Below are 13,451 nucleotides of genomic sequence, written 5' to 3' on the forward strand. Positions count from 1 at the left end.
ACAGAATAGAATAGAATAGAATAGAATAGAATAGAATAGAATAGAATAGAATAGAATAGAATAGAATTCTTTATTGGCCAAGTGTGATTGGACACACAAAGAATTTGTCTTGGTGCACACGCTCTCAGTGTACATAAAAGATACGTTCATCAAGAATCGTAAGGTACAATACTTAATGGTTAAAGGGCTTGACTGGCAGCCAAAAAATGTGGCCTGTAATCCTGCCTTAGACCACAGCTGATTGGATGACCTGAGGCCAGTCCCTTTCTCTCAGCCTCAGAAGGCCGCAGTGGCAACCCCCTTTGTCCATATAATTTGGAAGTAAGATGGACTTAAAGGCAGGCATTCCCCAACACAACTCCTTCGCAAAGTTAAACTAGGGGCAAATTAGCTCCAGTGCCAGAAAACCACCTGCAGCCTAACAAAAAAAAAATGGGGGTGGGGGGGTGAGTGTCTGAGATCCATCATCCCTCTGGATCTTGCCCAAAGTTTAACTTACCCAGCCATCTAAGTGACAGATGTCACACACAGAGATAGGACTGAGATTCCAAGAAGTCAAGAAGGTTGCTAAGCAATCCTTGGCTGGATTCAGATGAAATACATGGCACCACAAGACTAACCCAATGCAAAAGGGCGGTGAGGCAGGTCTTTCCCCCCCTCCAGGATGGAAGAACGTCTGGCTTTCAAGGTGTGGGCAAATCAAACACTGGATTTTAAGAATAATTCAAGGCTAATGGCACCAAGCATACTCTTCTTGCCAGCAGTCACATCTGGATGACTACTTCAAAAAATGATATGCACGTCCCCCATGCCTCCACGATCAGCTCCATCACCTTCCTCTCCCACAAAATGGATTCCCAGTATTCTTGATCAACTGTATGCTAAGAAGGGAGGGGCAGCATAGCCCTCAGCCCCCCACCTTCCATCTACTGGACTGAACACAACTCCTAACCCTAACTCTCAACAAATCCACCTCTTGGGCCAAAGCAGAGAGACCCAGTCAGCAGCTTCAAATTTTCTCTGCCCAAGAGAGAGGCAGAGCAAGGAACGGCACTTTTTGCTGAAAGCGCAACAGAAACCCCATAGGCAGGTTAAGGAAGGGGGTCTTCACCTTGCTCTCTGTCTGCTGAAAAAGCTGCTGCTCCCTAACTCGGCCTCAAGCCAGCCATTTCCCATACAGACAGGAGGTTGAACAACTAGCCTCGTGGTGCGACCGGACCAATCTGGAGCTGAACACACTCAAAACTGTAGAAACGGTGGTAGACTTTAGAAGAAACCCTTCCAACTTCCAGCTCTCACAATACTAGACAACACAGTATCAACAGTAGAGATCTTCAAATCTCTAGGTTCTACCATATTGCAAGATCTAAAGTGGACAGCTAACATCAAAAACGTCATCAAAAAAGCACAACAAAGAATGTTCTTTCTGCGCCAACTCAGAAAGCTCGAACTGCCCAAGGAGCTACTGATACAGTTCTACAGAGGAAGTATTGAGTATGTTATCTGCACCTCTATAACTGTCTGGTTTGGTTCTGCAACCCAACAAGACAGACATAGACTTCAGAGGATAATTAGAACTGCAGAAAAAACAATGGCTACCAATCTGCCTTCCATTGAGGACCTGTATACTGCACGAGTCAAAAAAGAGGGCTGTGAAAATATTTGCAGACCCCTCGCATTCTGGACATAAACTGTTTCAACTCCTACCCTCAAAACGACGCTATAGAGCACTGCACACACCAGAACAACTAAACACAAGGACAATTTTTTCCCCAAACGCCATCACTCTGCTAAACAAATAATTCCCTCAACACTGTCAAACTATTCACTAAGTCTGCATTACTATTAATCTTCTCATTGTTCCCATCACCCATTTCCTTCCACTTATGACTGGATGATAGTAACTTTGTTGCTTATATCCTTACGATTTATATTGATATTGTTTCCTGATTGCTTATTTGTACCCTCTGATTTTCATTAAGTGTTGTACCTTATGATTCTTGATTAAGGTATCTTTTCTTTTATGTACACTGAGAATGTATGCACTAAGACAAATTCCTTGTGTGTCCAATCACACTTGGCCAATAAAAAATTATATTCTGTTCTGTTCTGTTTTGTTCTATTCTATTCTATTCTGTTCTGTTCTATTCTTCATTCCAATTTCTATTCTATTCCATTCTATTCTATTCTATTCTATTCTGTTCTATTCTATTCCACCTTAACCAGTTTTTTCCAGAAATAAAATTAAGCAACTGGACTTCCTCACCCCAATTTAAACACTGTATTCAAGGCAGGGTAACGACACAATGAAAGCCGCATCTGGTAGTGCCCCAGGTCCTGCTTTCTAGAACACAAAGAACTGTCTTTGTTCAAGATGCAATGCTAGGAAATACCAGCAGCAACCTGGCAGATTCACTGCCAGGCCTGAGCCCACCACAGCATGGCTGGCACAAGGGACTGTACATGGTGTTCAAATTCCTACCAGACAAAAGGCCAAAGGAACAAACAAGCTTTGGGCACTGGGAGCACATCCTTTTGCTTCCAAGTCACTGTAAATCACCCAGCCTAAAGTGCAACAAAATGAAGGGGTTTGCACAGGCTTCTTCCTGGGCACCAGACCTGCTGACAGCCGGCTCAGCATTCCTGGGGCTGAAAGGAAGTGTCGTGTCCCACTCCTCCGCTGACGGCCGGGTCAGGGAAATCCGAATCAGGCTTGCCTCTGCAGCTCTGCCAAAAGTCCTAGCAAAGCCCTCAGAGCAGGCAGGAGACCAAAAAGTGACTTCAGCAAGATAAGTTCGACTTTGCCTGACTCAGAGACTGCCCGAAAGCAGATCCTTTATATAGGCCATGGGGTGTGGCTCCATGACTCAGCACTCATTAAGGCCTGCCCCTCCCTTCCTTCTGTTGCCTCCGCCTATCCAGTCTTCTGATGGAGGGTCACTCCAATCAGCAGCTGTTGGAAATAAACTTTCCTCAGGCTCACATGCTGTGGAGGAGGGGGAGGGGTCTAGCTGCTCCGTTTGCCTGGGCATGGAGCCAGGGCTGGGGCCGGGGGTTGCTCCCTCCTCTGCAGCCTGCTTGGGCATGGAGCCAGGGCTGGGACCGGGAGATGCCCCCTCCTCTTCAGCTTGTCTGGGCATGGAGCCAGGGCTGGGGCCGGGAGGACATTCTTCAGCGTTCGGAAGCAGATAAGCAGACCCCGGCTGCGGTGAGAGCGGGCAAGACACAACAGGAAGTCTTGCGAAACCTGCTGGTCTCTACCACTTTTACCAACCAACAACAGCCTGAAAAACTGACAAAAACCAGCAATGCTGGAGATAAGCAGAGCAGAAAGCCAAATAAAAGAGATTTGGAGGAGATTCTCCACCTTTCCATCTCATTGGCGGGCAAGAGTTTGCAAGCTTTCAAAGCCTTTCCACAATATCTGGTCTATATTTTTGATTGTTTTATTTCCTTTCAGTTATCTTGTTTTTGATTTCACAGAAAAGTAAAATAGCCTTGTTAAAATTGCAGTGAAACACACGTTCATGACAAATTTTCTTCACTGAAGAGCAACCCAAGGCCGCTGGACATATTCTCCTGTTGGCTCTTACTCCCCCGGCGATCACTTCGCAGGGACATCCTTCTGGGAGGCAGAGGGTAATTGCCACAGCCATTTGAGGTAGCAACAATGCAGAATGCCAGGAGCCTGTCCTGGGCCCAGCTGTTGTGGTCCGCCAGCAGCCTGCGGAGCTGGCAACGGAGTCAGATAGCGATGAGGCTGAGGAAGAACATGGGCCAGTCCTGGAGGCTGGAGAAGGCCAGGATGAGGGTTCTGTGTCTGAGGCAGAGATGGGGCCAGGGCTATCGGGGAGTAATGTGCGGACTCTGGAGCCTCCAAAGGCTGACAATAGTGAGGCAGAGGAACAGGAGGAGCCTATTCCTAATGCACGCATGAGAAGAGCTGCCAGAAGGCAAGAGCAGCTCAAGCCAAGAGGACGACTTGGGAGTAGGGCCAAGAGATGACTGGCCCCTCCCATAAGGCTTAAAAGACCAGCAACGGCTCTGCGCCTCTTTGCCGGAAAACGAGGTTAATAGTTTTGTCTTGCTGCATTTGTTTCTTATCAGCGTCTTCTGAATTTTTGCCAAGAAAATCCTTTGGCAGTTTGCCTAATGAGACCAAGGTTGGTGATAAGACTGAGGAATTGGGTTAGGAAGAATTTGCTTTGATTGGAATATGCTAAGAGTGAGTTAATTCTCAGTTGTTCTAATAAAGTTTGTTTTTAAACTGACTGAGTTTCCTACTACCTACTTGGGCCTGGGTCACAACACCAGCTCCGTCCCTCAGTCCAGGGTTCAGAGACTCTCTTGGGAGGCAAACCAAAGTATTTTTGCCAAAAGTTAGATGTTCCTGGAGTGGTGAATGAACCTGCCTTAGAATCACTGTGGGAAGCTGGTCAGTCTGTGGAAACTACAGAAAAACCTTGTGCAGATCACAAAGAAGCTACGGCAGAGGCAGGGCTTTACTGAATTAAGAAACCACCACCACCACCACCGCTGCTTCCTCTGGATTTTTTAATTCTCCTGCAAGGATCTCTCCAGCAGTATTAACAAGACTTGACAGAGACATGCAGAGTCATCTTCCTGGGGCCAGCCAGTCTCCCTAAAGACTTCCTCATTGAAGATGTGCAACCTTTACCCTCAGTGGCAATGGGGCACGCCAGGACAAGTGGTGCTGCAGTGCTTTGTGGGCTGCATCCAGGATCCTCAAACTAATTCAGAAACCTCTTCCCAGGAAGTCTAGCTCAAAGAACAGGCAAAGTCTTCATGCCCCCAGAACAGGGGTGAAATCCAGCAGGTTCTGGACAACTGGTAGCGGAAATTTTGAGTAGTTTGGAGAACTGACAAATACCATCTCTGGCTGGCCCCAGAGTGGGGAGGGAATGGATATTTTGCAGTATCCTTCCCCTGGAGTGGGGTGGGAATGGAGATTTTGCAATATCCTTCCCCTGGAGTGGGGAGGGAATGGAGATTTTACAGTATCTTTCCCCTGGAGTAGAGTGGAAATGGAGATTTTGCAGTATCCTTCCCTGCTACACCCGCCAAGCCACACCATGCCCACCAAGCCATGCCCACAGAACCAGTAGCAAAAAAATAAACAAATGGATTTCCCCACTGCCCCAGAGACTTCTCTTTCAACAAGTACTACTTCTAGCATTTCTTGTGACTTGCCAGCAGGGCAGCTACGGTCTGGGAAGGCAACTGGCCAGCATTGGCAACACTGTAGTCTGTTTCAATCTGGACGTGTCAAAATGACTTTTAAATAAGCTGGCACCAGAGAGTCATTCTGATTGCTCCCATTGAGCCTGAAAACCATTTGAAGCATTTCACACCGTCCCCTTCAGAAGTCTGAAGACGCAACCTCAGCCAACTTGTCCAATCCGTTCAGGACAGAAGGCATGAATCAGGATAGCTTGGCCAGTCCAGCTTCAGTGGCTCAGCACGAGGGGGGAATCACTGTTCTGTGGCTGGACTCATCCTGGCCATCTCCATTTCAGCAAGTGCATTCAGATAAGACTGAAGAATTGTGTTATGAAGAATTTGCTTTGATTTAGTTTGGACGACGCTGAGAATGAGTTAATTCTCAGCTGTTCTAATAAAGTCTGTTTGTTTTTGAACTGATTGCATCTAATACTACCTACTTGGGCCTGGGTCACAACAATCACTTCTTTTTTTCAGCACCCATGTGCAAGCCATGAAAACATTATTCCAGTTCTATTTCACTGCCAAAAAATGTTTCTTTGGCACTTCAGGAAGAGAAGCTCCACCTGGCCTGGTCCACTGAGGACCCTTCCCTCAGCAGAACAGAAGAGGACAAAAACCAGAGGTGCGGAGCTGACAAAGCAAGACAAGTCTCCTCTTCCTCTTCCCACCCCCCATCTTCCTGGAGGAAGCAGGATGTTTTTTGGGAGAACACAGTTGAGTGGGGGGCGGGGGTCAGGCCCTCCCTGGGGCAAAGCACCTCTCTTCTCAAAGCGCCTGCTGAACCTCCGGGGGACAGGCAAAGGGGCAGGTGGTGTTCTCCTGGGATGTACCAAAAAAAAAAAAAAAAGCAGAGAAAGAAGCAAAGGATTTGGGGCTGTCAGGGTGGCGGAGGATCCTGGAGGGGTCAGCAAGGGCATATGGGAAGGGGGTTCAGCTACAATCGGGACAAAGAGCTGAAAAAACTGAGTGGGACCTCCATTCTGTCTCTGAATTACACTGTGTGCCCACAAAAGACGTCTTCAGCTCATCTGGAGCTGAAATTTTCTGCAGGGGTTCTGACGGCCTTTTGCCAAGAAAAGGCCAGAATGCTTTGGCACACATGCAGTTCTTAACAATCCCTCCCCTTTTCCAGGGCCAGAAATATTTTCAGCCAAAGGGGATGTTTCGGGATGCAAATCCCTGATCGTTTTAGTCTCCAAATGGAAAGAGCAGAAAGCCACCAGACTAGATGGAGCTTCTTCCCCTTCTGGCTGGTGCAGGGGTGAAATGTTCCCGGTTCGGAATGGATCAGCCGATCCGGTAGCGATGGCAGCAGGTGGTTCAGGGAACTGATATCAAAAATCCCTGCCCCCACCCAATGCCCAGCAGAGCCATGTTATCATCAGAGGTTTTTGTTTTTGTTTTACTTTTAAAAGATTTAAAAGAGGTTTTTTTAACAATCTCTTCAGCAGAAAACAAGGCTCTGACGATCCCAGCTGAGGTGCCTGATCATCAGAGGCTTTTTTTTTTACTTTTAAAAGGTAAAAAAACTGAAGCCTGCTAGGCAAAAGTGGGGGGTATAACCAAAAAATGGGGGGGGGGTTTCGTTTGAGAGAGAGAGAGAGAGAGAGAGAGAGGGAGGGAGGGAAGGAAGGAAGGACAGAAAAAGAAAGAAAGGAAAGGAAAGGAAAGGAAAGGAAAGGAAAGGAAAGGAAAGGAAAGGAAAGGAAAGGAAAGGAAGGAAGGAAGGAAGGAAGGAAGGAAGGAAGGAAGGAAGGAAGGAAGGAAGGAAGGAAGGAGGGAAAAGGAAGGACTACAAACCTGGCACTAGACGCAGCTTCAGAGGATAATCCAGGGCTGGAAGGGACTGGGAGGTCATCTAGTCCAGTGGTCACCAACTGGTGGTCCATGGACCACTGGCGGTCCACAAGAAAATTTTGGTGGTCCGCAGAAAAATTATTTGCATTTTTTTATATTGCACTAAATCAGGGGTCCTCAAACTACAGCCCCTGGGACAGATACATGCAATGAACGTTTGTATTGCTGCAGAGTCTCCTCCTTCGGAGTCTTTTTGTGTGGGTTGGAAGGGGGCAGAAATTCCGACTTGGGGTCTGTTTCCGTCTCCTGGTGTGGGGCTTTGGGTGAAACTTCTGGAGGGAAGTGCTGCTGGTGGCAAAGAGCCAGAGGGCCTTGTTCCAGTGGGACTGCATCATGGCCTGGAACTGGCTGACCATCCCAGCCCGCTGAGCCTCCAGGTGCTGGTACCTGGCCTTGCCCTTCCGCAGGTCTTCCCTCTGCTTGAAAGCCTATGCTCCTAGTCCTCAGTGAGGTGCTTCTGCTGAGCCTCCTTCTCGCCCAGATCCAATTTGAACTGAGCTGTTTTGCCAACTCTTTCTCGTGGTGGTTGCTTAGCTCCAATAACTGTTTCCTGTTGGGGCCCTAAGGAGCCCGGGCGGGCAGGCAAGGAGTGGCTGGGTGGGGAGGGGTGAGCAGAGGCTGGCGAGGCGCCCCTTGATGTGAGTGACATCAAGTTGGACATCGAGTTGGCCACACCCACCCAGCCGGTCATTAGGCAGATCATACTGGTGGTCCATGGGATTTAAAATTATGAACTTAGTGGTCCCTGAGGTCTGAAAGGTTGGGGACCCCTGATCAACCCTCCTCCAGCAGGACATTGTTACTAAGTTTTTTCTTTTGATTCCCCCAGTCACATGGTTACATAGCCACGGCCACCCAGTCATATGACACACCCCCAAGCCATGCCCACAGAACCGGTAACAAAAATATTTAGATTTCACCCCTGGGTAGGTAGCTTTCCTAGGTTGGTATCCCCAGGCATGGAGTTGTCTCCCTGAGGATGGAAGCTCTCCTGGGCACTGCGTTTGGCATCCTTCTGAGATCCAACAGAGACTTTCAACTGCAAGCCACAAGAGCCAAAGAATCCATCATCTCAGTGACTGGACAACTATCAAAGAGGATTCTTCGACTACCAGCATTGATGATTTTTTCAAAACATAAAATATTAATGCAGCCCGCTATTTATACAACCTGGATCCTGGCCAAACAGCTTTCAAAGAAAAACCTGCAGAACACAGCGAGCGTCCAGAAACAGCAGAGTCTAAATAGGAGGCCTCCAAAACCGTTCATTTTCTGTTTAGGCGATAGTGGTTACCATCATTCAGAAACATTTTTGAGATTTCAGATATAGAAGCATTCAGGGTTGCCCCTCCAAGCACTGACCACCTTGGCTGCTTAGCTTCTTTATCCGTACACTGAGATCGTAGGCTGAGACTCAGGTTGCCCTGGAAGGCGTTTGTCCCAGGAGTCTTATCTGCTTCCTCTGGCTGAGGCAGGAGAAGAAAACTGCCTTCCATGGAAAAGGAAGCTTGGCCGCAAATCAGCCTTGGTGGGAAAATTGCTCCCCCCAATCTGAGACCTCAGGAAGCCAAACCACAGAAGGAACTTGCCAGCCTCCTGCCCCCCCTCCCCATACTCCAGTCCAGGCAGAAGGGAAATGGCTCAGATGCCAACTGAAGGGAAGCGCTCTTTGGCGTTGTTTGCTACTGGGAAGGCATTTGAATGCTTCCTAGAACAAGAGGGTCTTGGTGGATGTGGTGACTGGGGGTTGGGGAAGGGGGTGGAATCTGATGAGCCTCCCAGCAAGGTACTTCCTGCCCTGTAGCCCATCAGCAACGAAAGAGGACTCCAAAAGTTGCGCAAGGGGCAAAGATCTGTAGCAGCTGATGTTGTGGTCCGCCAGCAGTCTGAGGAGCTGGCAACAGAGTTGGACGGTGATGAGGCTGAGGAAGAGTGTGGGTCAGTCCTGGAGGGCTGGGGAAGGCCCAGATGAGGGCTCTGCGTCAGAGGCAGAGGTGGGGCCAGGGCTATCGGGAATGAGATGCGGACTCCAGAGGCTGACAGTAGTGAGGCAGAAGAGCAGGAGGAGCCTGTTCCTAATACATGCATGAGAAGAGCTGCCAGAAGGCAAGAGCAGCTAAAGCAAAGAGGACTCGGGCCAAGAGATGATTGGCCCCTCCCATAAGGCTTAAAAGACCAGCAACAGCGTTTGGGCTCTTTGCCGGAAAACAACGTTGATAGCCTTGCCTTGTTGCATTTGTATCTGTGTCTTCTGAACTTTTGGCAAGAAAGGCCTTTGGCAGTTTGCCTAATTGGACCAAGGCTGGTGATAGGACTGAGGAATTTGTGTTGGGAAGAATTTGCTTTAATTTAGTTGAACTACGTTGAGAATTAAGTAATTCTCAGCTGTTGGAATAAAGTTTGTTTGTTTTTACACTGACTGAGTTTCCTACTACCTTCTTGGGCCTGGGTCACAACAGATGAAAAGGCCTCTCCTGCACACTCAGGTGGAAGAAGAGAAAGTGACAATGGAGTCCAGTGATGAACAAAGCCCAATGCTTTCTCTGTTCTCTCCATGTATCATGGCTGGCTTACAGTGACTCCAAACCTGTGGACTCTACTGAACAAGAGAGTTCCTATGCAGCTGGTTATCGCCTCCCCAATGGACCCAAGCAGTGGTAAAATACAGGACATTATAATGGCAAAAGCAAGCCCCCCCCCCAATTCTGCAGAGGAAGAAGCTATAACTGGACATTCCCCCAGAAAAGACCTCCCTTTTATGTCTTAGTTGAAGACCCCTTTCCCATTTTGTTTCTGGCTATTTCAAGAGCCAGAGATTTTCAGAAAATGGCTGTCTACACAGAACAGGATTCATATCCCAGAGACTTCCTGGGGCTGCTTGACAAAGTACAAGTACGCATGAGCCGAATCTTTCCACCCACCCATCCCTCCCGCCACCACAGCCGTCTCCGTCTCTCTCTCTGTGTGTCTCTCTCAGAGCAATTTACAAGCATTCCTCCCCCTTCCTCAGCTGGCTGGCTCTTCCACTTTGCAGGAGGGAGGTGCACTGAATCAGGCACCACCATACATGTGTAAATCAACAAAATAACCAAGCTATGCGAGCCACGAAAGGGTGCCCAAGAAGGCAGACGGACTCTGTTTCAAGCCACAATGGATTAAAGAATCTACTATGCTGTGCTCTGTTCCTGATGGGCGGAGTGTAGCAAAGCTGCAATTAAGGGAAAACATGCACAATGGGGGAAGCAGGATCCTAGCTTTGCTTCCAGCTCCATGTACAGGGCTTGCTAGCACTCCTGCTGGGAAGCCTCGCCTTGCCACAGCAGCTTTCTGGAGAGAATGGGAAGCATGTTTTCCCGAAGGCCCCTGCCCAGCAACACACGGACTTAGGACACACACACACACACACACAAACTCTGGGATGAATTACAGCCACTCTGTGGGAGTTCTTCAGGGCAGTTCTGACAGGAGAATTTGAAAGGAGGGGCAGCACCTGGTCTTAGGAATTTCATGGAGTTCTTTGAGAGATCAACCCAAAGGCCATTTTGGTACCCAGATGGTGGGACAGAAAGCTGGATTGCTGTTGGTTCAGGAACCCAAGGGTATCCACCACCTCGAGGTAAAGAAGGCAAGTCAGGCAGGGAGGTTGGGGGTGCAGATGGCTCTCCATGTGGTGCCAGTTGGGGCTGCCATGCCCCACCCTCAGGTCCCTGAGCTTGGTAGGATGCTCCCATCCCTCGAGCTGGCGTTGTGGGGCTCCCACCCTCCCTTCCTCACACACACCTCCCCTAGACACGCTTAAGCGTGGACATCCCTACCTTTGGCCATTTGGGGTTCAGAAGCTGGGCCTTGATGGCATCGTCCAGAGCTCTGTCGTACTGCTGGATCTTCATATATGCTGCAGAGCGGTTGCTGTAGAGGATGCAGTTCTGGGGATCGACCCCCAAGGCTTCACCATAGAGCAGGATGGCTCTATGGTAGTCACCCGTGTGGCAAGCCTGGTTGCTCTGTCGTACCTTCTCCACAAACTCAGCCTTACTCAGGGTGGGCCCGCTGCACCCTTTATCCTCAAGGCTTTTTGACCCAAACAGAGTCATCTGGCAAGGGGAAAGCGGCATTCACTTAGAGACTGTGCTATCAGCAAGCATACAGGAGCCGTGGGGTGAGCTGTAGTCAGCTTGCCGCTTCCGCCCTGGAGCAGAAGCTCACCCTGTGGCCAGGGCATATGTAAGTGGGCCCTCTCCCTTTTGGGTTTCCCTTGGAGCAAACCTTTCCAAATGAGATACTCAAGAGTTATAAGCTGCCCACCCTCAAACCACAGTCCCTCAGGGAATCACTGGCAAGAAACTTATTTCTTGACACTTTAATATTATGACGTGGGAACTGGAAAGCTTGGATTCACCCCTTATTCTACCTCTGTAGGAAGATCTCCCATGGCAGGAAGAGAGCTGATCTCTTAGCCACCTCCCAAGGCCTGTAGCCTACCCACCCTTCACCCCATAGGCAATGTCCCTTGGGTCTTTCCCCTATGGTGCTCCTTGGATGAAATATGTAATATTGGATGTAATATGGCTTTCTCCTCCTCCTCCTCCTCCCCCCCCCCTCTTTCTGCACAGGGATCTTGGAAGAGGGAGCAGCAACTTCCTGAGTCAAATTAGTAAAAGTTCGTATGTTCCCCTAGGAGGAAAATGCAGCATGATTAAATGAAAGGCTGAAATTGGTAACATTTTGGGAGAGCTCCCTCAAGCGAAATCAAATCTTTCAAGGGAGGACTACTGTGTCACAGTAGTCTTTAGATTAGTTTGCACAGTTTGCTTTAGATTAATCAAAACCGAAGATCCAAGAAGGTTACTGGCAGGTGAGAAGGGAGTTTAGAAAAAAAATCCTTCCTTCCCCTTGGCTTTGTTGAATGTTTAATCCCTACAGATTACATAGACAAAAGGGATTGGGTGGGGGAGTTTCCTGCCCTTGGAGAGAGAGTTGCTTAAGACAGGCTGTTCTCCAGTCTGGAGTAGCACTAAAACCCTATTACGAGAGCATCACCCCAGTTGTGAAACGACAACTCGATTTTACTCCATGTTTGAATAACATTTAGACCAGGGGTCTCCAATCTTGGCCGCTTTAAACCTGGAGGACTTCAACTCCAGCAAAGTTGGCTGGGAATTCTGGGAGTTGAAGTCCTCCAGGCTTAAAGCGGCCAAGGTTGGAGACCCCTGATTTGGACTGAGCGCTTCAGCTCTGCAAGCTTCCAACTTCCCGGTCGCACCTTTGGGAGAAAACAGGAAGGTTCCCTCAACAAACTCAGCACTGGAGCTCCCCAAAGATGAATGGCAAAGGAAGACCGGATCTGTGAACGGGGGTGGGGGGGTGGGGGGGGGGCTTCTGTGGCGACAAGGCCCCCCAGGGGCTAAGGCGGTCCTCCAAAGCAAGACAGGCCGCCTAGGCTGCTCAGAAAGAGAGTTCCCGGCCGCCGCTGGGCAGGCGGGTGAGCGACAGCGGCGCTGCTCCTGCAGCCCAAGGGGACGTTCCAGGCCTCCCATAAACCCACCGAGCAAGGGGTCGAAACAGCCTCTCGCTTAACCAGGATTCGCGGCTTGTGGAGCCAAACGGGAACTCGGGTCTGGAGAGGGAGCAGCGAATCGTGGATAGGGAGAGGTGGCAAAGGGAGGCCAAGCAGCCGCGACTCCATGGGAGAGGCTTTCCGCGGCCGCTCCGGGGGCCTCCTTGGCGGGCAAGCTTCGCACCTGGCTCGTGGCGTAAAGCAACCGGCCAACCTACGGCGACTAAAATCGCCTCCGGGAAGCACAGCCGCGCGCCACGCCTTCCCCGCTCGCGGGGCCTCCGGCTCCAGCCCGGAGCTGCCTGGCCGCGCCGCCCCCGCCGCCAGTGGACCAGCGGCAGCCGAGCGATGCCCGCGGGCGGAATCTCGCGCGGATCTGGATCGAGCAGCCCCAGGCCGGTCCCGCGGCTCACCCGGGCGAGTGGCGGCTCTCCTCCTCCGCCGCCTTCTCCTTCTCCTCCTCGCCGCCGCCACGCGCCGCGAGCCGCCTCCCGCCGCTGCATGGCTCTCAGCGCCGCCGGCCCCCGGCCGACCCCCGCGCCATTTTCGGGTCCGGACGCCGCTCGGAGGGGGAGCCGCCTTGCAGGATAGCCAGGCAGGACCCCGCCCCGCCTCGTCCCTCCTTCCCTCCCAACTCCTGGCGGAGTTTTCCTCAAGTTGAAGGGAGCCCTCCCCAGCTCGGCTGCCAGGGAAGGGGCGGTCCGCGGTTCCAGCCTCCACCTCCCCGCCGGGGGTCCGGAGGATTCAACCGCCGCTTGACCCGAGTTGTGCAGCCCAGGAAAGCAAGCAAGCA

General features: G+C 50.4%; 1 protein-coding gene across 2 annotated transcripts in view; it reads right to left on the reverse strand.

Annotated features, from left to right (window-relative positions):
• Positions 1-13,250, reverse strand: part of TTC28 (tetratricopeptide repeat domain 28) — a 46,707-nt gene extending 33,457 nt beyond the window's left edge. For both annotated transcript variants that reach the window (XM_058158565.1, XM_058158564.1), the window contains exons 1-2: positions 13,072-13,250; positions 10,917-11,195 (exon numbers count right to left, since the gene is read on the reverse strand). In XM_058158565.1, coding sequence (XP_058014548.1) covers positions 10,917-11,195; positions 13,072-13,161 — 369 coding nt within the window. In that variant the 5' untranslated portion in view covers positions 13,162-13,250. The remainder of the gene's footprint in view (positions 1-10,916; positions 11,196-13,071) is intronic.
• Positions 13,251-13,451: the final 201 nt, after the last annotated feature.

This window comes from Ahaetulla prasina, chromosome 15 (assembly GCF_028640845.1).
Source record: "Ahaetulla prasina isolate Xishuangbanna chromosome 15, ASM2864084v1, whole genome shotgun sequence".
NCBI classification, from domain to species: Eukaryota; Metazoa; Chordata; class Lepidosauria; order Squamata; family Colubridae; genus Ahaetulla; species Ahaetulla prasina.